Source organism: Hermetia illucens, chromosome 3 (genome assembly GCF_905115235.1).
Source record: "Hermetia illucens chromosome 3, iHerIll2.2.curated.20191125, whole genome shotgun sequence".
In the NCBI taxonomy this organism is placed as follows: domain Eukaryota; kingdom Metazoa; phylum Arthropoda; class Insecta; order Diptera; family Stratiomyidae; genus Hermetia; species Hermetia illucens.
This window is the reverse complement of record NC_051851.1, coordinates 157,553,398-157,577,930: the sequence shown is the minus strand read 5'-3', so window position 1 is coordinate 157,577,930 and position 24,533 is coordinate 157,553,398. Positions and strand designations below refer to the sequence as shown.

The following is a 24,533-nucleotide window of genomic DNA, read 5'->3' as shown; positions in this document are numbered from 1 at the left end:
AACAATTCATCAGCATTCATTTCATCTGAAGAATGGCCCTCTGCAGATTTGATTTGAACTCGTTTGATTACAAATTGTGGATATTCGTTTAGGACTTTGTCGTTGATATGAAAACCCTCTTCATGAATATTCGAATTAAACGGGCAATAAAAAGTAGCCACTCATTGAAAACCACAAAGCTCCTCAAGAATCGACTTATATGGTCGCTGTCACCGCCTAATGGGCCTAGTGCGCCAACCACGCCAACGGCCCATCGCTTTCACGGTTCGCTGAGATGCGCTTTAGCTCCCTCCAGGACTTTCAGAGACGATTGCACTCTTGCACTGTTCGGCGCCAAATAGTGACTTATTTCTTATCAATATTTTGAGTGTCGGCAGTGGGATTTGATGTCGGACACCAGTTGATCAGCTGTGAATGAATACCTGAGTCAAATCAGGGTAATAATCTCGGGCGAGCGCAATGCTGACCACATTGCCTCCTACAGGGTACTGTAATCCTGTAGTGTATCGTTACGGTCTTGAATAAAGTGCTCTAACACACTTCAAGGCCCTGATACAATTGGATTGTTGTGCCACCTATTATTATTATTAATATTTTGAGGCGGGTTATTCGGGTCCAACGACAGTTGAATCAAATAAGCGGTCCATATTGATTGTAACTTTCCAACCCTACGAGAACTGACGGAAGCAACATGTAAGCGAAGGCAAGCAACCATTAGATGGTGATCCCTTTCGAGGCCTATGTCAACGTCTATCTTGCTATACACGTCCAGAAGACAACTCCTAAATCTACTGCTAATCGCAGTCGGTCAGTTAAGGCCCAATTGACCTTACGCCAAGCTCTATCCTCGAATTATGCGCCACCAAAGACGAGACGGTGGAGAAATGCACAAATATCCCAACATTTTTGAGTTGGTCACCAAAACCGTTCTCCCCTATCACTTGTCCGAGCAAGATATTATTACAATGTTTCCTTTGGGTAATCTCCTCCAGAATTGCGTGTAATTCGCCATAGAAAACAGCCTTTCTCCTATATCGGAAATCTCCTTGGTAGACTGCACTGTACAAATGACTGTGCATACCATGATGCTCGTTAACCTGGACCGGAATCTTGCAGTCAGAAGTCTGCCAGAAACCGGCTCACTTGGCTTTCTGGAGTACAGAAGCGGAGCAAGAGCAGCAAAAGCAAGGAGATGACTGTTATCCATGGACCCACCATATTACTCTACTTAGGCCCAGAATGTCCAGCTTATATCGCTGGAATTCAGGCTTGAGTTGGAAAAAGAGAGCATTCTAAGGATCCGCGTTACCGTTTTCGAGGAGCATGCCGACTCTTAAAAGCGATAGAAATTTGTGGGCTAGCAACCTGCAAATTTTGAAACTTTAAAGCTGCCTCGGATAGGGACTGACCTCACGGCTACGACCTATGCCTATCGAAACCGACTATTATTATTTCCTGTCATACGTTTATCCCTCTTAGTCACCTCTTGCGACAAGCCTCGAAAACTTTGAGTGTATTCTTAAGCCCAGGGCCCAAAAATATTGGAGATCAAAAATACTCAAACTTAAACGACGACGTTTTTGACTAAATGAGACTGCACCGTATTTTCTTTATAAATCTGGAGTAGACCCTGCATTCCCTTCTATGTTGTACCCAACATTTTCTTCATCAGATTTATGTTGGTTGACCTCAAGTAGGCTTATGTTTTTAGTTGATTTATCGTTAATCATTTTATCGTCTCAAAGAGAGAGATATTGCGTGGGCCATTTCCACAATGAGTTTTCCCGATATGCCGCCATCCTTACTTTACGTGAGATTATCATTAAATGCTCACTTTCACCGTGACTGCCATACAAAGTATTAATGACGTAAAGCAAAATTTTCCCGGTCAGCGTAAAGTGATTATCAAGCATAAAACGACTGAAATACTGCAACAATATCAGTGAGTCCACAGTCTGAGAATGACGAAAACTTATCTGCAAATCGCAATAATCATTTCTCGATTGCAGTAATGTTGGCGAATGACGTAGTTGCGCCGTCTTGGCAGAACCTCTTAGGAATCACTCAGTACGTGTTGCATTTTTTGCATCAGTGATAGATCATGTGTGGTCCTATTTGGTATTCAATGAAACTATACTTAATTTTTATTATGATCGCACGTTATGCTGCATAGCGGCACGAGACACTTAAAGAAGTTGCATATTAATTTGCATAATTTACCATTCGCTTTCCTCTGGAGTGTTTTTCTTGTTTTCAGCTGCAAAACGTTCCAATGGTTGTCATTCAATGCATTGCGTGAATAATACCTACTCCCTCAACCATCTGATTATAACCGTATCCGAACCATTTTAGGTACTGTTGAAAGGAAAATGATGCCATTTTTGAACCATAATTTTGTGGATTTCATTCCAGTAAGTCTCTCAAAAGTTATCTCGCCACACCAACTACATATTAGGTCCAAAGGTCTACCGAGTCATTCATCTAGGCTAAATCTAGATCTGGCGTATTTCTTCACCAGAAATATATGCGCTGTGGACGCAACCGAATCTTTTTAACTATCGAGACAATAATATATAATTATAAGTAACCTATTGAACTGACTGGTATTTAGGATCAAAATTTGATCCTCATAAAAAAATGTAGCCATCTCACGAGCGTTCTTTTCCAAAAAACTATGGACTACAAGCACGGTGCCTGCACTTTTAGCCGAGGAGTTTGTTTATTCTATGTTTTCTGTAGCCTTTTCCAAATTCTTTGTTAATAGAGCTTTCTTTTTCGACAATCCTTTTTGCAATTTTTATTTCCCCTAGTGTTCTATTTCTGTGCTGCCAAAATGAACGGATGGGAGGGACACCCAAGGTAATTGTGATAGTTGATGTGGAGGTTTTTTGTTTGATTCAGTAGAACGAACCCTCGAAGCCTGCCCCAGATATGATATCAAAATCATACTTGGGGATTTTAACAGCCAAGTAGGGAAGGAGCCCGTATTCAGGCGATACGTTGGCTCCCATAGCTTACACCAAAATACAAATGATAATGGACTGCGGAACATTCGATTAGCAGTGTCACATGAAATTGTTGTTGGAAGTACCTGGTTTGCGCGGAAAACGGTCCACAAACATACGTGGGCCTCTCCAGATGGAACCACTTTCAACCAAATTGACCACGTGTTGATCGAAAGCGCCACCTCTCAGCCCTGATGAATGTCAGAACATATAGGGGGACCAATATAGGCTCGGATCACTATCTCGTTGGCATGGTGTTCCGAACTCGAATAATAACACCACCCAGAGTACCCTCTGACAATCACAGCTCTCCGCAACACCCATAGGAGGGAAATGGATGCCGCAATAACCGCAGTCAATAGAGATCCTGGAGATGAAGCATCAATAAATGATCTTCACAATCACCTGAAGAACGTTATCATAAATATGACCACAAACATACGTGGCCCTACCAGCAAAAAGAGTCGGAACGGCTGGTTTGACGATGAATGCAAGCTAGCAACGGAACGGAAGAATGCCGCATACCAAGTAATATTGCATTCTCAAAGAACACGGGCACGCGCAGGGACCTATCACGAACTCCGTCAAACAGAGAAGAGACTTCACAGACGGAAAAAGGAAGCCTGGGAGAACCAACAGGTCTATGAACTCGAAAAGTACAGGGAGTAACCGCACCAGGCGCAGAAGTTCTACCAACAAATCAGCAAGATGAAACCTTATACACCTCGATGCTCGTCCTGCCGAGACAAAGAGGGAAGTCTGATTTCCGCCAGAATGGGCATATTGGAGCCATGGATTGAGTACTTTGATGAACTACTGAATAAACAGTACATCAGCGAGTTGGAGGGCCGGCTAAATGAAGACGGCGGACAAATACTGCCACCACCAAGTATAGAAGAAACAGTCTGTGCAACTCATCAGCTTAACAATGATAAGTCGTCAGGAGCCGATGGAATTACAGCCGAATTGGTTAAATATGGAGGCGACTATCAACTTGTGCTCAAGGTATGGGATAGCGAATCAATGCCTGACGATTGGCAACGAGGTATTATCTGTCTCATATATAAAAAGGGAGATATCACACAGTACAGCAATTATAGAGGTATCACGTTGCTAAGTACCATCTATAAGATATTCTCCACTATCTTGCTAGGCCGGATAGCCCCAAACGCCCAGAACATCATTGGCTCATACCAAAGAGGCTTCACTCCAGGCAAATCAGCAACAGATTAGATTTTCTCTCTGCAGCAAGTGATGGAAAAACAACAGTTGCACCATCTATTCATCGACTTTAAAGCCACCTATGATAGCATAGCCAGGGTAAAACTGTACACGGCCATGAGAGAATTCGGTATCCCGACGAAATTAATAAGACTGACTAGGCTGACCCTGACCAATGTGCGAGTCTAGGTAAAAGCAGCAGGATCACTCTCAAGACCATTTGACTTCAACAACGGTCTACGACAAGGGGATGCCCTATTATGCGTCCTCTTTAACCTGGCCCTCGAGAAAGTGATCCGTGATGCTGGTGTTACGGAAAGTCTAGAGGGGCAATATCTATGGTAGAAAAAGAAGACTATGCAGACCCTGCCTAAGATGGAGCGATGGCGTAGGTCAGGACGCCAGACAGCTTTTAGGGATATCGAATTGGTGGACTTTGGCGCAAAACCGGGATGTCTGGAGTTCCTTATTAAGGCAGGCCTAGCCCGAATACCGGTTACTGCGCCGTTGATGATGATGAGGACCAATTTCAGGGTTTTTTTCAGTAAATTTCTAAAAGTTGGTAATATTCTATTAGTAAGTTTATTTGAGCAAATATTGGAATGGGACATATTTTGAGGCCTAGATTTCATCTAAGCGAATCATCCTGTTTTTTTTTCGGATTTTTGGGTTAGGTAGTTTCCGGAAATGAGTCCTGTCTCACTTTAAGTGACTCCTTACTTACGCACTTTGCAATTCACGCCAAAACTAATGCCAGTTTCGGAAAGTAGAAATCGAAACCTTTCATTTGATATCCACGACTATATCCGGTCCCCATACATACAAAGAGGAGATTTTCTTTGCATGTATGGAGAGCCCCCCCTTTAAACTCCACCTAAATTTATGTCACTCGCTGTATGCGTAGAATTTCATAATTCCCATCTGTCCACCAAATTTCGTTCGGATCGGTTTAGCCATTTTGGAGAAAAGTGCGTGTGACAGACAGACAGAGAATCGATTTTAATAAGGTTTTGTTTTACACAAAACCTTAAAAAGCAAAAAAAAAACGGCCTTCACACGGGATGACCCCCTTAATGGAAAATTATTTGAGGAAAACATCCTTCTTACGTACAACACAATTCGAATTTTTTTACTCTCATCCCGGATGCATTTTTTTTTGCTTTACGCTTCATTATTTATTCACTCTTCACATCAATCCCCCCTGTATGTCAAAAGTATGTCATAATAAGGGTACTTTCCCTCTTTTTCTCCCTCAATCGTGATAATTATCTAAATACCGGGATGTGCGTTTATTTGAATCATTTCCTACTGCAAACATGATAGCGCAAGTCCCAATTTATTATACTTTGTTCAAGGGAATTTTTCCATTCACACTCAATGTATACATTGTTATCGCGTCAGGACGTTTTGCTTTACTTAGTGCCACTCTTTATCAACTACGAGTTTGTTGGTGTCCCATGTGTGGTGCGGGCACTCTATTGAATGCATATAAATCACGTTGGCCTAACACTTCATATTATACTAAATGCTGATTAGTCACATTGTCGATGGTGGCAGAGGAAATGTAGGAAGGTAGTTCTTCATTGTAGGGAGAGATTATAGACCGAACTCTATTCAATTTCGATTTTCCATTTCCCGTATGTGTTTGTGTTTGAATTGATAAACAATTAACTCAATTAACTGTTTGAATGCGATATGCAAATACAACTGTAGAGGTGGGTGCAGCTCCGGGTCATACTGATAACGAAGGTTCTGTTGCGTTGCGTGATTCTTCGTTGGTAATAAAGTCCTTATCAGTCGCATAATTTGAATTGTTTGATTTCATATTTACAGCGCTTGAATGTTCTCCTAAGTCTTCGTTTCGTCTCATCAGCGAACTATAATATATTCAAATGAAAACAAGAAATTATAATTCCTTTCCAGTAAAATATTCAAGATGAATCACAAATGGAAGACATTAGGATCCAGAGAGCTTGAATAGAGTTCATTTACATTCATATTGAAATTTCCAACAGAGAATGTACCTTTGAACACAACTAGAGACAATATTGACCTCCTCTTGAACATTTTAAGATTGAATTCTTATTTATTTCAAAGAAATGACTCAAAAGGCCCCTAATAACTTCTATATGAAATCATAAAGTATTATTTTACTTTTCAAAACAATCATTCATGTGACTCATGCTAAGTGTGCTGTTATTGGGGGTGTTATTTTTCACATACAAAACACATTTTGCTTTATCTGGAACGACGGAAAGGTTAATATCAGTTTGCCACGATAGCTGCCAATGTTTCGTGTATATTTCTAATTTTTAGCTAGTGTTGTTTATATTAAATTTCCATCTTATTCAAAAATGACGAAGGAGGGATTTAAAAATAGGCTAAAGGCTAGATAATTTCCAAATTAGAATTTGCTTTAGAAGCGCGTAGATGCCTCTTTGAATGGGAGCTTCTTTACATTCTCAGTCGCTGGAGAAGAATGGAAATCTCTCAAACCGACTTATTTGAAATATGAAACGTATAGTTCACGTAAATCAGTAATACAAATAAATCCGTAGAATAATATTCACCTTGTCTTCATCGCCTAAAGCTGTTTTACTTGGACTGATTCCAAAAACTAGCAAACATGTTTGTGATTCATAGTTCACACCTAGTTAGACTTCGAGACGTCTGCATGCTAGATCTGACGTTCAGCTGATAAACAACTACTTCTAAGATGATCGTCTTCAAAATAACATAGATTTAGCTTTTCAAGGTTAATTTACATCGCCTGCGTACTGCTTGAGTCATTTTTCACAGGAAATTCCAGAAATGTGATCAAGAACAACGAAAAAGACAGCTAGAGGGTACTTCCCGACAAGCACATCTAATCAAACATACATATGCTATGAGTATGTAGCGTGCGGTTAGTATCTTTCTATATATGGGGTCTCTTCATACACATGTGCTGATAAGAACTTTTTTTCTCAATTGAAAATATCTTTTATCTTTGCTACAATGTTCCAAGAAAATTGCAGCGTCAAGTTACAGGCGCTTCTAAATATAACGTTCACGGATAACTCTGAAAGAGGTGATAAGCACGTGAAACGTAGCGCCTGGGTCGTGAAGGCAAATATGTTTAAAATGGGGAAGCTAGTCATTCGAACAAGAGCAATAGCAAAATCTCCCTGTCCCCTGGTTCCACTGTTTGGGACGCTTCGCTACCTTCGGCCATGTTCGCTTTCGCTTAGCATTCTTGTGACTGACCTATTTCTCATTGCCAGTTATCATGCGCTTCAAAAATTGTTCGACTCCATGCCCTTCGATCAAGTATTTGCAAATGGAACCACTACCTACACAGTTTTTGGGACAACTTGTGCGGTAGCCAAACATCGAGCTTCTTTGTGAAGCCAGTCTTATGGTTCACAAGTGTTCTGTTTTCTTGTCAATCTTCTGCTCCTGTTACCATTATTTCACCGATTTGGACGGCATTTTTCAAGACTAGCCTACCAGCGCGTGATGCATCGTTGAAATGGAAATTATCGGAACGGAATCCACGAAACCAAAAGTGCACTACACAGGCTAAAAGGAATACGTTATTTATGCCTTCCTCTCTCCAACAAATGTAATGTGTGGCGGGCCAAGTCTCGGTCCTATTGAGCAATGAGCCAAAGTTTTCGGGACAAGGACGCAATCAGGACGAAACATTAGAAGGTGATGTTTACGCCCTAAATAATATAAATGGAACTTTGAAACACTTTGAAAACCCATGCAATGAATATGCTATTTCCTAGAGTTCCCGCAGGATCGCCCCCCTTCTAAAAGCTATACATGACTACTTGATAAAGATCACTATCGATTTCAAGTGACGCAAAATATATTTCTCACCTGTTTTCATGTCATCGACACCTAAAAATCTATTTATCAAGCTGTCTAGAACGTAGAGTCATATTAAGGATCCATTCAGCCATGATATTTGGTTGGCGAACGATGATATCGGAATGGGAGTTCACGAAACGAGGCGTTTCTACCATATGTTCTTCGGCGATAAAACTTTGGTAGATCTAAAAAAAGAAAGAATCAATCGCTGTTGCCCCATCCAGCGGATGAAACTGTTCGTTTTAAACAAAGGGCAATGTATGAAACATAGCCGATACATGAGGGTACAGGAGCTTTAACGTTAATACCTGCCACGTAAACATAATCTCACGGTCCTCTTCGGACACGGATTGATTTAGAGATAAAGGAGGAGAGTCACTTTGTACTATCCTGAGTAAAACAAAAATAAAATGCTAAGATCAGAGAGACAGAGATAAATAAAGTATAACTGGGGCTATTTCCCAATGCTAAACCCTACCTAATCTCCCTTGGTGACAGTTTCCGCGACAGGCCGGGCAAGAAAATGTATTCCTATGTCGTTAAAAACAAAGTAATCGGGTTCAGAGATCCTAAGCAAGGCAAATTATATTACTTATGCGATTACCATCCATTACGAATGGATGCTCTCTCTATTACGAATGGATGCTCTGTGGTGGCAGCGAGGAAGGCGGGGCAGCGACCAAATTCCAGTGCCCGAGGAGAACCTCCGCATGTATGGAGGCTCATCCGAAACCTATAGCGACCGGAATTTATGTCTCAGGAGAATTACTGGTTCAAGTACTTTCAATTCGATTGTAGCATCTGGTCCCCTGGTGGGAGTTTCATGGGGGTTGTCGTTACGTCTAAGCGGACAAGGGACGTTCGTGCCTCAAACGTAGTATTGCGTTTCAACACGGGTGTCGTACTCCAAGGTTCGATAGGGACTTAGGTAGGTCTAGCACCCACCAGTATGAATGCTGAGCCATTCACTTAGTATAGACTGGTACCGTAGTGCTTGTCTCAGCGGGGCTCTGATTGTGGTCACCAAATTAATCCGCGACTAAAAAAGACTGTGGGATTAAGTCAACTCGACAGGTACTCAAGTTAAACCGCCAAGGATGTAACCATTACCAAGGCAGAAGAATCATAGCCAACTGGCAAATTCACAAGACTAATCATGAAACAAAGTTACAAAGATCTTTACGGTAAACTGGATACTCGGTATGGCGAGAGATATCTAGACTCGTAGTAACGAACGCCTCAAAACTAGAATTTGCCGGAACTTCATTCGCCCTGTCGATGGACAACATTTAGCCGACTAAAAAGACAATAAACGGCGCTCCGCGGTAATAGAGCCAAAGATGTTACGTTGGACCAATGGCGTAACATGCCTTGATCACATCCAAAATGAGGACACCTGCGATCAATATGAGGTTATACCAATTGTCGAAAAATTGCGAGAGAGGCGTCTCCGATGGTATGGTCATATAATTCACGCTAACGAAAATTCACTTGCCAAAATTAGTCCAAACGTCGAAGTCGATGGTAAACGACCAAAAGGCCGACGGAAGCAGCGGTGGCTTGATACGCTGGTTGGTAATTTTGAAAGCCTCGTGCTCGCATCTAGATCAGGCAAATGACAAAACAACTGGCGCAACCGATCACGACGAGCCGACAGCACTTGTGAACGGGACAAACACTAAAGAGAAAGAAGAAGAATCAAAGCCCTAGCAAGAGTACTGATTTATACTGAATGCGTGCTCAGCATTCATACTATTGGAACTATCTAACAATTCTACCGCAATTAAGGGATACGGCCCTCGAGTTGTACATCGCAACTCAACGCTTGATTTTCCATCGAATCGGAAAACTTGGGAAAACATGATTTCCGTCGCTAAGTGCATGAGAGTTCCAGTTCCAACGATTTCACCAAATTTAGTGTCAACAGGTGTCGCCATGCCCGAGTAAAGTGTGTGTAATCAAAGGACAGAGCCTTAAAAGTGCTGACAACTGCACCTTAATTTTTGGTTGACTTTTTTGACATCCTCTCGCTCATGGTTCACCTTTTGCTTCCAGATCCTTGTCCTATGATTTCCTTTCGTTGTCGTACTCGTAAAACTACAATTTGCTACTGTAATAATCTTCTTAAAGATATCAGGAGTTTGAGCGGAGTTCCTCAAGATGATAAAACAGGCTCTCTTCTCAGTTTTTGAGTCAGGATTATGGAAACAGTTTCTGTATAGTTTTTTTTTTTTCAACCCTGAATGTTATGTTATCATGTGCACAGATCATTTCCTAAATTTAAATTATTAGCAACCACTCAGACAGTGAATGGGGAATCAGAAAGCACAAGCAACTTGGTCTCTCGTATTTTTCGTCCTTCAATTCATGAAGGCATATTGATCTTGTTTTCTTTTGAGATCCAACATTCTCTTTTTTGCCTTCTAGTGGTTTGCGAACTAAATTTACGAACTTTTATATGATTATCGCCTTCTAGTACGTTGCATGATATAGAATTCCGTTGCACCCAATTTGATGCTGATCACTCTCTCTGAGTGTTCGCTATTGGACATCTTGTGGAAATTACAAGAGTTCTTAATACAAGGATCGTGCCAGAACCTGAGTAAAATATATGAGGAAACCACGAAAGTACACATTTAATATCTATGTTGGCAACAACTAGTGCCAGAGAAACTCGCACGCTGGAATTAATTGCTCCACTACGGTCCGAAGAGTTCGAACTATGGCAGGCATATCAAAACCGCCCCGTATCTCTCTTGGTGCGCATCAAGGATACGCTCTCTCATCACTCCCCTTTATTTCTGCCGTGAACACTGTCATGCGGGACATTCAACATCCAGCGCCTTGCACACCGTTCCATGCAATAATGTTTCCCTAGCGTCTCGGAACAAAGCTAATCTTGAACAATTTGTCCAAAAGTGGAATGATCACCTTATGCATCATGAAGACTGAATCTGTATAAAACAGTATTTTTGGCAACCAATAGCAATGAAAAAGGACTAGCACTGTCAGTGGCCGCGGTCTGCCCAGAATTGAGCGATTTGAGATTACCAGAACAATGATACCAGCCAAGGGTGAAATGGACTATGAGATTGCGAGAGGCGTGTTGAAAGATTTGGTCATATGGTTTGCGCTGTAATAACTCACTAGCTAAGATTTTCCTTAGCATCGAAGTAGATGATAGCTAACCAAAATAGCGGAGATTTGAACACCCGAATTGTATCTAGATAAACAGACCCTGCTGCTGAACGGATCCAAAGATAAAGAAGAGGAAGATGGCTACCAACAATATATCCGCTTATCATAACTTTCCACTCCCCTCACAATTTCCCATACCTGGCACGAATTCATTGTCAATTCAATGAAAATAGACGGGAATTTAACCCTTTCATCTGATCTACATGAAGGGACTTTGAGTTGATATAGCGGAATGTTCATTGACTTTAAAAAACAGGGCGTGGCCCTTTGAGTTCCCATCTTGAAAATATTGTAAAAGTTTTTGCTCAGGGATTGAGGAGTCCTAAGTCCACATCCACTTGATGTCGGACCGGACCATACCGAGAGAATGAAATGACATCCTGCTTCTTCCTTCATACTCGTATTTCACCCGGCGCGGATGAGGTTCAATATTAAACCTCACCGTTTTGACATTGAAATGGCACAATCATTTAACGAGAGAAAAAGGGGACCTCAGTCTTTCTTCTACATATCCCTCCATCCCTCTGACCGTCACGAGTTTTCATCGGGGTTGAAGATCGGGACCTCCTCTCTCCCCTTCTCCGGACATGGAGATGAAAATTCAACCTTTATCGAAAATATTGAGTGATTCATATGCATTGCACCTTAGATATTTTTGTTCGATTTACTTTTATCAAAATAGATCTGACCTAATTTTCACCTGAAATCTGAAAAGTAGTACATCAAAAAGCACTTCTCTACCTCAGTAGAATTTCGTCTTTCACCTGGAATTATTTTTAGACTCAAGTGAATTTTTAAGATAATACGTTTGCCTCTGCTGAATCTAACGAGTTTCAAGGTTGTAAATTTTCTGTTGAGCATTCGCGGAACCTGATGCACAATAAGAACATCGAGTTCCACAATTTCCTTATGCCAGGAGAATGACGACAGATCCTCGCTGTTGACAAAAAGGTCAGTTTGCGTTATTAAAATGGGCAAATTGTGATATTTTCCACTAGATCCTGAGCATTAGAGTCAACGGTTTCCTGAGTGAGTATTTGCAGATAAAACTGACCACTCCGTTGCAGTTAGGTTACGATTGAACACTCCCAAATTAAAAATAATGATGAAATAATACAAATCTAGAATAAACGGTATAGTGCACATAGAAGCTCATTTATTTCATCATAGATTTGCATTTTACTGGCAAAACAGCAAATTAATTCCAATTTTATGAGTAACAACATTCATTACTAACACTCTCATAATCTGAGTCCGGCTGGTGACTCTTATCGCAACTTTTTTTGAATATTTCAAAGTGCTGCATTTTTCGCAGTAAAACCGGCGTATTCATAAAGATAAGATGTCTCAACTTTTCCATGACACCCATGAGCTGGAATTCAAAGGAAAACCAATGTCGATTATGATTTTCTCACCCACATGGTGTTGTTAGTCGAAGCATTTAGCGCCACAGAAAATGTAAGAACAAAAGTTGCCTCGTTTAGAAGAATTGCTAATAAAAGTTCAGAATCAGCAGGCCAATGTCTCTTGGGTCTTCTTTCTTTGACTCGATATGTCGAGAAATCAGCAATCCCTGCCGTCAAGTGGTTCCATAAAGTGGTACCTTGACTACTGCTTGATCCGATAACGACTAACTAATGCTTAGGCCATATAAATCCCATGAAGTTCAAACAATGTAATATGTTTGGAGACGTGAAAATAAAATATTAGAGTGATAAGAGCCATTAAAGAAATTGCTTAGACGTCGGTGGTATAGAGCGATCTCACTTCGGCTATTGAGTATAGTATATGCTTCTGTTACATTTAGATTCACCTCGCAACTAAGGTACTGACGATGTTAAACAGTTGCTCTATTTTTCCAGCTCAAAACGTTACAGCTATTGCTATTGTTCTTTTCTATTTGGCTTGGAATCTTACAAAAGTAACTGATAAAGATGTTTACCTCATAAAATTTATTGCTCAGACATGATTCAATTTTTACTAAGTTGAATAATCTTTAATGCATCGCTTTATCGCTCCAGGAGTCATCTTAACAATATCTACTCAGCTCACATAAATTTACTGCATGGATTCATTTCCAATGACCAGAAAATTTAAATTTACCCTTGTGCTCTGTAACCCTTGTTACCACAGTTATTTCATGTCACCAGTTCCCCGACAAGGGTGTTGAACATAAACGGATACTTGATGCCATTCCCAACAATGATAATAATAAACAGAACAATTAATCGATTATTAATTCGCCGAGCGTTAACAAATTGAGTGAGCAGGTATATAAACATTAATCTCTTGCATTTACTATATTTAGATTGAGGTTATCATATTTTACGGCCCTAGTAAAAATGAATCGATTCTTTATCTGCGCCTCATTTACGATTGATGTCTTTTCGTATGTATATTTGCAGTTGACAAAATGCGTTTGCTAAATTCGGTATTGAATCGAAAAAAAGGTGACTTGTTTAGCACGTTTGTGCGACCTCGTTATGATTTAGATGCGAATCATCAAGTTCATGAACTTTCATCTTGTTTAGATTGGTGACAATTGCGTGAACACCGAATCATGGTACACATATGTTTCTATTTTATCTTCAATATGTAAATGAATGAATTTTGGTTAGTAATTGATGGTAGAATGTACGTCATATTCAATGAGTTAAGATGCGCGAATCAGATCGTTGTAATGCATTGACTTAGCTCCTGTGGATTACTTTGGTATAGTCTCAAGAATCATTTGCGTCAGAGACTGGAATGTTTTGAAGTTTTCTTTATGTTCAGAAAATTAGAAATTTTACTTTAAACTTCGGTTCTCACTTCGTCATTTACAAAAAAAAACAAAATCCTAGTCTCTGCCCGTTTCCGATAGGCCATTTAATGTGGGCCTATCTGGCAACCCTGTGACTTTTGACAGAAATGTCAAATTGACTAATGACATACCGCGTTTGAAACGTCAGTCCAAGACAATTTATAACATGGAGCAGTACACTCCAAAAGAACGCGCTGAAATAATTCAGCTTTACATTCAAAATAAGCTCTCAATTGTGTTAGCTCAACGTGCATTTCGTAAAAAAAAATAAAATTAAAAATGCTGCTCTAACAGCAATTTGCAGCGTTTATACGCAAAATTTCTTAACCACAGTAGTCTCAGTTACGCATCCAAACAACGTACAAGACGTTCCGATGAAAATATTAAGCCGTACGAGCCAGTATTAAGGAGACTCCGAGAACATCGAGTTATCGCCGTTCCCAGGAGTTAGGCATTGCAAGAACCACACCCAGGCGCATAATTCGTATCGATTTAAAAATGTTTCCGAAAATCATCATGTCAGACGAGGCCTATTTTCTGGTAATTGGAGGCGTAAATAAGGAAAACTGTCGCTTCTCCGCTACCGAAAATCCTCAATTAATTGAAGAACAGCCACTCTTCTATCAAAAAGTGACTGTGTGGTACAGTGTTTGTGCGGAAAAAGGCATGGGACCGTTCTTTTTCAAAAATGACGAAGGAGCCTCTGTTACCATCAATGGCAAGTGTTATCGGGCCATGATTCGTGATTTTATCATGCCAATCATCGAAGAAAATGACATGGAAGCAGGACAGAGCAACTTGCCACACTTAATGTGCTATAATCGATTTTTTTAAACCCATTGCTCCCCGAAACGTTGATATCCAAAAATGATAATTATCCACGCCGAGATCACCAGATTTGACCCACCAGACTTTTTTTGAGGGGCTATCTCAAATACCAGGTATACATCAACAATCCAAGGACTCTAGCTCAACTCAAAAACAACATTCGACGCGAAATAGGCGGCATATCGGCCGAAACATTGGCCAAAACGATGGAAAACGCTAAAAAAGAGCCATCAAGGCCAAAGATATCATTTTCAAAAAATAGCTGGAACAAATCTCCTTGAACTAAAATGATTTTTAATATGAACAGCAAAAAAATGTTTTTTTTCCAGAAACAATCGAGCTCACATTAAATGGCCTACCCTGTATTATCTTAGCTGCCCCTTCACCTGGGGTTCAAATATGTAATATGTTCATTGATAAACGTTTAGGAATTCATAGAATCGTGTTATTAAATAATTGTAGAAACCGACCTATACGTCAATGAAAGACAGCCAGGCTCGACTGCTGCTCCGTGAGTCAGGGCTTAAGAATACGCTCAAAGCCTTCCCTGCTTGTCGTAAGAGGTGTCCAAAAGGGATGGACATTTGTGGGTTAGCAACCTGCATATTTTAGAACCGAAACGTCATCAAATAAACAAAACAGATGCGGTCCAAAACTCCAAGCTTTCGTCAATACCTGCGTGAATCATTTTATCGAACTACGCTGGCCTGACAATATCAAACGAAAAACTTGCACAGGCCTGCCACTTGTACGTGCTGTGATTGGAAGACGAAAGTGGCAGTAAATAGGTCAGACATTAAGGAGGGGCGATAGCTGCGTGACTCTGGCTATGCCATGCAGTGGAATCCACTCTCCAAAGATGACCGACGATCACCCTTAGCCCACTTAGCGCAGAACAGTAGAGGCTGAGCGCGAGCGTCTCGGGAAGTCATGGGGTGTGCTGATGGACATTGCAGGTAACCGCGAAAGGTGTGGTTGATGCCCTATACTCCACTCCAATCAACAAAACAGAATGATGGTGACTCCAAAAATGGTTTCCAATACCTTGTCCCTTAGCATCAATCCAACCACTATTCAGACCATTAGATGTGACAATTAACTACGATCTGTCCAATATCCTACACGTCAACAAATCGTTAAAGCCTGTAACACCTATTATCCGATTTGATACATCCACTCAGCAAAGATTCACCTTTTTTTTTGCTAAAGGCAATTAATTAGACACTTTGGAGAAGATCAGATCCTTGATCACTTTATCGACATATTTAAAAACGATGAGGGTATAAAGTACATCATAATTCAACCACTTAATTACCGATTGTATGGGAATTGAAATCGGCGATTAATACTCCCAGCCAATTGCTTCGCGAAATGAGCCAATTGGGTGGGAGCAAGATCGACGACGACTTGACGAAATCGCTCTGGCTGCGACGACTTCCGAAGAGCACTCAGGTGGTCCTCGCATGCGTCTCCGGGTCTTTGGAGGCGCTGGCAGCTGCGGCTGACAAGGTTCATGAGGCGCACGCGCGTCCCACGATAGCGGCCGTTCAGCAGCCTTCAGATGAATTAGACGAGTTGAAGCGTAAGATGGATGCTCTTGTGGCCAGCATGGCGGAGATGAGGGCGACCTGAACGTTCAGCGTTCGGACGGCAGGTCGCGAGCTCGCTCGCAGTCTAGTACTCGAAAAGGGCAATCGGGTAGCAGGTCATAAGGACAACCGACGGACTGAAGCATTTGTTGGTACCATCGCAGATTCGGCAAAAAAGCCACCAGATGTACGATCCCGTGTAATTTCGCGCCTACCTCAAAAAAACTAGATCAGCGGAGGTCCTGGCGACGGCTAATCAGAACGCAACGCCACGTCGCCTAACAATTTATGACCCTCTCAGCAAGCGCAGTTATCTCGTAGATACTGATGCGAAGGTTTCGGTTATTCCCGTACCCCGGCACGATTGACTATTCCCTCAATTTTTGAAACTTGCGGCAGGAAATTCCTCGCGTATTAACACCTACGGGTACAGGCAAGTGGACGTGAGTCTCGGCTTGCGTAGGACGTTCTCGTGGCGATTCATCCTGGCGGATGTCAGCTTCCCCATTTTAGGCACAAACTTCTTGTGTCACTATGAGTTGCTAATGGACTTGCAGAACAGGTCCCTTATAGACTCCCCAACCAACCTTAATTCGTCAGGCAGAATATCATCTCTTCCCAACAACAATCTTTCCGTACTTTTGGAGGACATTACTGAATCTCGTGTTCGGGCACTCCTCCAAAAGTTCAGCCAGATTACTCCCGAATGCAGTCTCACTAAATCAGTGAAGCATTAACACTACTGGTTCCCCTATCTTTTCGAAAGTGCATCCCCTACCACCTCAGAAGCTGGCTATTGCATGGAAAGAATTCGAACAACTTATGACCTTCGGACAGCTGTTAGTCTTCTCCACTCCAGATGGTCCCTAAGCCAAATGGCGCCCCTGTGGGGATTATAGAAGGCTAAACGCATAGACTGTTCCAGACCGATATCCGATTCCACTCATCCACGACTTTGCGCATCATCTCGCAAACTGTCGCGTCTTTTCGACCTTGGATTTAGCCGAGGCATATCACCAAATCTCTGTAGTTCCACCCTTAGGACTCTTCGAGTTCACATGGGTTTTGCCATGCGGCGCAAACAGGTTCATTCACTCGGTCCTGCGAAACCTCGACTTCTGTTTCGTGTATTTGGATGATGTTTTGGTCGCTTCTTCCTTAGAGTCTGAGCACTTAGCCCCTATCGAGTGCATTTTTCAACGTCTCCTTGAGGCCGGCTCAGTCCTAAACGTTGATAAATGCAAGTTTCTCCAGACACAGGTGAGATTCCTCGGCCAATTCATTTCCCCGGACGGAATACAGCCCGACCCAGACAAGGTGCATGCAATCACAAGCTTCCTGCGTGCGAAAACTGTGAAGGATTTGCGGAGGTTCTTGGGCATGCTAAACTTGTATTGTCGTTTCCTGCCCAAGGCCGCCCAACACAATTCCGTTTTGAACGCGTACTTGTCTGGCCCCAAAACAAAAGACACACGAGAGATTGTGTGCTCTGAAGAGGCTGTCCGCGCGTTTCACAAATCCCGACAACTGGCTGATGCTGCACTCTTGGCATTTCCTCGACAACATGCACCTCTAGCCGTTTTTGTTAATGCCTCTGACATTGCAGTAGGTGCTGCTCTTCACCAAAAGGCAAATCGAAGTCTGGCGTTGAGCTTCTTCTCTAGACAGTTAAACCCCGCGGAACTTCAGCACCTACGATCGAGAACTGCTCGCCGCGCACTTCTGCTTCTCCCTAGAAGATAGGCCGTTCACAGTGTTCACGGATCATACGCCTCTCACACATGCTTTGAAACAAAAGCCCGACAAATCGTCCCCTCGTCAGGTTCGACACCTGAGCTTTATAAGCCAGTAGGGTTAACTGACTGACAGATGCCACAACCGGTGTTCTCCGTGGCGGAGTAGGCTTTGCCACACATGAATAATCTCTGACGGATTGTTCAGAGCTGGTGTCGTTTGTGCAACGAGAAAGTTTCCAGCTATCAGGTTGTCCACAAAGTTTTCGCACAAATCAAAGACAGAATTCAGCAGATAAGTTTATAAAAACCTTTAATTATTTAATCTAATATATAATTGCCTCCATTAGATACGACTTCCCTCCATCTATCGGGCAACTTCAAAATCCCCCCTCTATAAAACTCTTCCCCCTTCCCCTCAAAGTACGTGCGAAGTGCACTTTGGAGGTCAGCTTCAGAAGTGATTTTTTTACCATCCAGAAAATGTTGGAGGGACCTGAACAAATGGTAATCAGAAGGAGCAAGGTCGGGACTATACGCAGGATGACTCAAAACTTCCCAGCCAAGCTCACTCAATTTTCGCTGAGTAGTTAAAGATGTATGCGGCCGGGCGTTATCATGATGAAAGACAATATTTCGCCTGTTGACCAATGCTGGTCGTTTCGAACGTAGCTGGGTGTTTAATCTGTCGAGCTGCTCGCAGTACTTATCGGCGGTAATGGTCTCGTTTGGTCCCAAAAGCTCGTAGTGTATGGGGCCACGAACGTCCCACCATATACTGAGCATTCGCTTCTGCTGATGAATAGACGGCTTTGCTACCGATGGACCCGGTTGATCTCGATGAGTGTAGGCTCGTTTCTTCGCTACGTTTTCGTACACAATCCATTTCTCATCGCCAGTTACCAATCGATTCAAAAAAGGGTCGTTTTCGTTCCGTAAAAGGTTAGCGGAGCAAATTCTCACTCTATCGGCCAGATTTCGCTCAGTCAGTTCGTGCGGTACCCACTTTGTGCTCTTCAAAACATATCCAAGACGCGTAATGGCTACTGCTACTCCTGATTTTGATACACTGAGATCCTCTGCAAGCACACGTGTCGAAAGAAAAGGATTCGCTTCCAGTTTGTTGCGCAGGATATCGTCGTCAATCGTATAGGGTCTTCCTGAGCGAGGTTCATCTTCAAGTGTCAGGTCTCCGCTGTAGAATTTTTCGAACCAATCGTAAACTGTCCTGCGCTTTACCTTTCCTTCACCGAATACCTTCGACAAATTTTCAATCGCCTTCGGCACCTTCGTCCCCATTTGAAACTCGTACAAAATGCAATGACGAAAATGTACTTTGTCGAATTCCATGTTTATCCTTGAATATCCTTCACAACACTGATCCTTCAAGGATAATTTACCATGCATTTTATAGTTAGGACTCTGACCTTTCCATTGGGATATCACATGTTGTACCTGCTGTTTTGGTTTGTCTGCTAATTGTTTTTTAATTGTCACATTAATATTTGTGCGAAAACTTTGTGGACAACCTGATATATTGAATTGGAGGATTTAGAACCTGCTCCCTTGGTAGTGAATCATTTCCCCTTTCCCCCTTTCATAACGGCACTGATTTGTAGATCACCTTTGGACATTGAAGTCGGTGGTGAATGACGAAAAGGCTGGCTGGCTGAGGATTTGAAAGCCTTGCGACTGCATGCAGATGACGCCTCTGATAGAACAAAATGGCGTAACCGATCACAACGAGCTGACTCTACTTGTGGACGGAACAAAGGCTAAAGAAGCAGGCAAGAAATCAACATCAGTGGCTGACGGTTGCGATACTCAAAAGAACGAGTAGATTCGCATTGGTCAGAGATCATAACAGATTCAAGGAATCGAACTGTAATTCCACATGGACGAAGAACTGAGGCGAACATTCCATATCAAAGGGGGGAAAACAAGAGCCGCACTTGGGGGTTAAATCCCCTTTCTTGAAAAGTGGCTTCAACGTTTTACAAGATATTCCGTATGAGTACTGGCTTTTATCGTGTACATTAGTCGCCGGAAATGATTGCGACGCTTCCAGTTTATACAGCACTTAGTCAGCGAGCAAACCAGTCTTGACAACAGTTTTCGGGGAACTCCATAGACGCTGAAATGCCTCTAGCCGAGAAACGAGAGGAATCCAGTGACAAACCCCAGCTGGCAGGAATAAATTATCAAATTTTCTAATCTCGCTATCGCGGCCTGTTGCCGTCGAGTCATGATCAAGGGCGCATTGGCACCGTACACGCGTGGCGGTCGTAGATCATCCATGAAATCGACGCGCAAACACCTCTAAACTATTTAAAGTAATTTCTAGACGCTTTGCTGATAGCTCCGAAGGCCAGCTGATGCGCAAATAATAGAATTTCATGGTGGCAACCAAGACGGCGATTGTTTTCAATCGCCCACTCGCCACCTCCTAAACAATGAAGCTCAGCGCTGGGAACAAAAACAAAGAAGACACGGCCAAATAGCGGGCGGCGTAGATAAGATTTCAGCCAGAACTTATCGTTTAGCTGGCCTGAAACCTTACACGATGATAATTACGCGGCAAATCGGCCGATTATCGCGTTGAGTCAGCGACAAGTGAGCGATTGGTCCGACGAGGCCTGATTGCCCTCGATATCGGCTGCGCTGCGGGCCCAGACGATAATTTCTTTCCTATTCCCGGAATTTGTTTTTTCCGAGGAGTCCGCGATCGCAATTTTGTCCGACGTTCCTCCAGCGCTTACCGCAATCAATCACATGACATGCCAAACTCCAACTACGCAGTGTTCAGCAAAAACACCACAAATGAGAGGAAATCCCCGTCACAGCGATCAATTGCTTTCTTTGTTTCACCTGTTCTGGGTGAATTGCAGGAATTGCGAAAGACCCAGACGCCGCTGGGACGGCACCGAACTGCATTTTTGGGTCCATTTCTATGTGTACTTACCGAATCCGCTCGAGCTGCAAGCCAAGAGCAGGGCGATGGCGAGAAATTTGGTCAGTTTGAAACCGCTCCACATTGTGAAAAGCCTCTTTGGGGAAAACTACTGGAATGGGGCGAACCGCGAAACAAAAGTCAAATCTTACGCACAAGAAATTTCCACGCGCGTTTTCAAAGAAACGTAGCGACTCCACGCGTCTGTTTTTCGTCCTTAATTTACACGAAGCACCGAAATTAAACACGCAATGCCGACCTGGACAATTTGCGATTCCAAAGCTGCAAACGTACGGCTCGAAACTTCAATTACAAATGTCCCGTTCGAGAATGAAGAAAATTGCTCGACTGTGCACTTGATTATGATATGTATCTCGCTTCAGCTTGTGATCGGGTATGGGCGACTGCCCTGTTCAAATGCAATGAGAGAGAAAGACTGAAGGCGATGTTTCAGTTCGTTTGACTCGTTCACCCCTGCAAAGGTGATTGAGGCAATGACAGCTGGCAGCTGATTTCAATGCCGGAAAAATTGCTCGTGTAAACAATGATTAAACCGGCAATGGACGTCCTCATGAGCATGCATTGAACGAATCAAGTGGAGTTTAATTGAAATGAAATGGTTCCAAATTGATTACTTTGTGGCTTTGTGGATTATTTTACTGCTCTATGGAACGAAAAAAATTAAATGGTGGTTTCTATTCCGGTGCTTTTGTTAAATTATGCAATGTAATTAGGAAAATATCAAAGTTTTAGGTATACAATGCAAAGGTTTTTGTATCATCTAGGTAGGGTTGTATCAATAGCACGCGGTAAATTTGAAATATATTTTTTGGAGCAGCCGGTAAATATTAGCGGTCTATTTCATGAAAATAGATTCACGAATAAAAAATCCATTAGAAAACTATCTACGTAATTTTACAAATAACAGTTGAAAAATCAATGTTAACCACAATCTTGGTTTCGTGGCGGATAATAATAACTTCATTGCAATCGGTTCCAGTAGGTAGGAATGGATAGCTTTTGTCTTAATGGCTGTAGGTCTCCACAACGTCTCAGCGGGTAGGTGAGGAAAGTGCATGAACTACTAGACTTGTAGATTATTCACTAAGGAAGTTGCAAGCGCACCAGGCGATTAGGTATAAAGTGTAAATCCATCAGATGAGAAAAACGAAAAATTTAAAGTCCGATACGAATAACCGGAGATAATCGTCTGACTTGGTGACTGGATCGGGCTACCGTAATTGACGGCACTGCATGGAAACCGTTAATCGTTGGATGATTCGACATCTAGGCCCCACTATGATCAAGAACATGGCTCCACCGGCTGTAGCTGCTTCGCTGTAATCTGTAGCGACTACTTTAGCAGTTGTGTAGGATAGTGAGGGATCTTAAGTCCACATCCACTTGATGTTGAACCGGACCAAATGAAGAGCAACTTACTCTCTCGTTTTTTTCGTCCACATATCTTGCTGGTTTCACTTGGATATAATTCGGCCGCTGGGCGTGTTTTTGCGAATATATAAAGGAGCGTTTTCCATCTGTTGCCACTTACGGTCACGCTGTTCCCAGGTCAGAGGTGAGGCAGCGTCTGATGAGTTGCTTTTGCCCTGGACGAAACCGTTAGTCCCTGCTTTAGCAGGTTCGCGGGTGATCGGGTGAGGAAATGAACCTCTTTATCATCCACTCATACTACGAAATAACAATGGCAGGAGCAGGTATAACATTCTACTGCCGTTTGTTGCATAAACATTCATCGGACGTTTCCCCACAATACGCACATGTGATTGTGTAGCGGATTGCAAACCAGTACTGCTCTATTACTCGCAATGACATAATTCCCGCCTTCATCAGGAAGCGTGTTCGACATCAACAACACTACGTCGCACTTCGGGCAACAGTTTCAGTACTCGCCGAAGCACTGGTCTTCTCTGCCCGGCAGAAACCTCCGCTACGGTTCGGGACAAATTGCAAAGAGCGTGTATATAATTTTTGGAAATTGATCCTTTGCAAAAACCAGGTATTCCCAGGGTCTATACATCTTCAGTAACTCCAAGAATTTTATCTGAAATTAGTGCCTCGAATGTGTGCTGATATGTCGCTCCTGCAACTATAATCACTTGTGTATTACGTGTAGTTCCGACTGTCAGATTGCGCAGTCAGAAGATTCGCTTTTGTGTTATTGGTTTGAGTGACCGAAAAAATCCACAATGGAAAATTCGTCTCGAACGCCAGCGGGAGTTATTAAGGCAGGACATTGGTGGCTGAGCCAAATTAGCACTGGCAATGCTAAGAGACGGTTGAAGAACAAAGTGCAAATAGTTTACCGGAACTATGTCAACCCATTTGAAATTCTGTACACATTAAAATAGAAACTTTCTGTATACCGAAAGTCACTGGGTTCGTATGCAAGGAACCAGCGGAGTTTTTTTTGGATCATTCAACGAATTCCAACAAAGCCACCAGGCAGCGCAATTATTGGTGACTGAAACAAAAAAAAACTTTGGAGTGGATATGCGGGATCCTAAGTCCACATCCACATGAAGGTAGACCGGACGAACTGAGGAGTAACTTACTCCCACGTTTTATAATCCATGGATCCCTAGTTTGGACCATAGCGCCCCAAGCATTAAAAACTAAAAAAACCAAAAAATGACTGACGGTTTCGTCCAGGGCAGAGGCAACTCATCAGACACGGAATGGACGAGCTTGTTCCTACCCATGCGGATTTTCGGCAATCAGTCTCCTGGAAATCACGTTGTACGGGATAGTTAGAGCTCTCCTACATGTCGCTGATTTTAGTGAAGCATAAATCGAGAAAATCCCCATCGTTTTGGTCCTTGCATACTATGACGTGGTACTTGGGTGAAATTCAAGTTAAAGTAAAGACTCGTAATGACCATCTCCGACACTTTGGCCTCAACGCTGGTCCACACCTCCGCACCAGTTTGCCATCAGCGGAATTAACATTAGCCAGTGCCAACCCTAAATGATTCCTGATCACTTCACTGCGCACGCTTTGTCCCGTCACATTCGTTGTTTAGCTGCCCCACTCAAGAGCCAATGCAGTCTCCTATTATGATTTTGGAATTATGCCTTCTCATTTCCAAAACCAGCGCGTTCCGAATTTGTTCATACTCGGCAAGTATAGCGCTAGCTGGAGCATAACAGCTGTATAGTATATGTTTATTCCTTTAGCCATCGCTCAGATGCATCCCCCTTCTGTTCCACTATTATTTCGAACTCCTGCTACAAAACCTCGCCAAACTCCTCCTATCCTACCAAGATCGTTAGTGAATGGTGGTAGCCCCACTCTGTACGAGGCGACCCTACTATTCACAAAACGCGACG

The 24,533-nt window shown here is 42.5% G+C and overlaps 1 protein-coding gene across 2 annotated transcripts in view; it reads right to left on the bottom strand.

The window, feature by feature from the left end:
* The window catches only part of LOC119651382 (lysosome-associated membrane glycoprotein 1), a 44,151-nt gene extending 22,551 nt beyond the window's left edge, over positions 1–21,600 (bottom strand). For both annotated transcript variants that reach the window (XR_005249454.1, XM_038054956.1), the window contains exon 1: positions 21,198–21,600. Coding sequence is in view for 1 of the 2 variants with exons in the window: in XM_038054956.1 (XP_037910884.1) it covers positions 21,198–21,270 (73 nt within the window). In the remaining variant the exon portion in view is untranslated. The remainder of the gene's footprint in view (positions 1–21,197) is intronic.
* Positions 21,601–24,533: the final 2,933 nt, after the last annotated feature.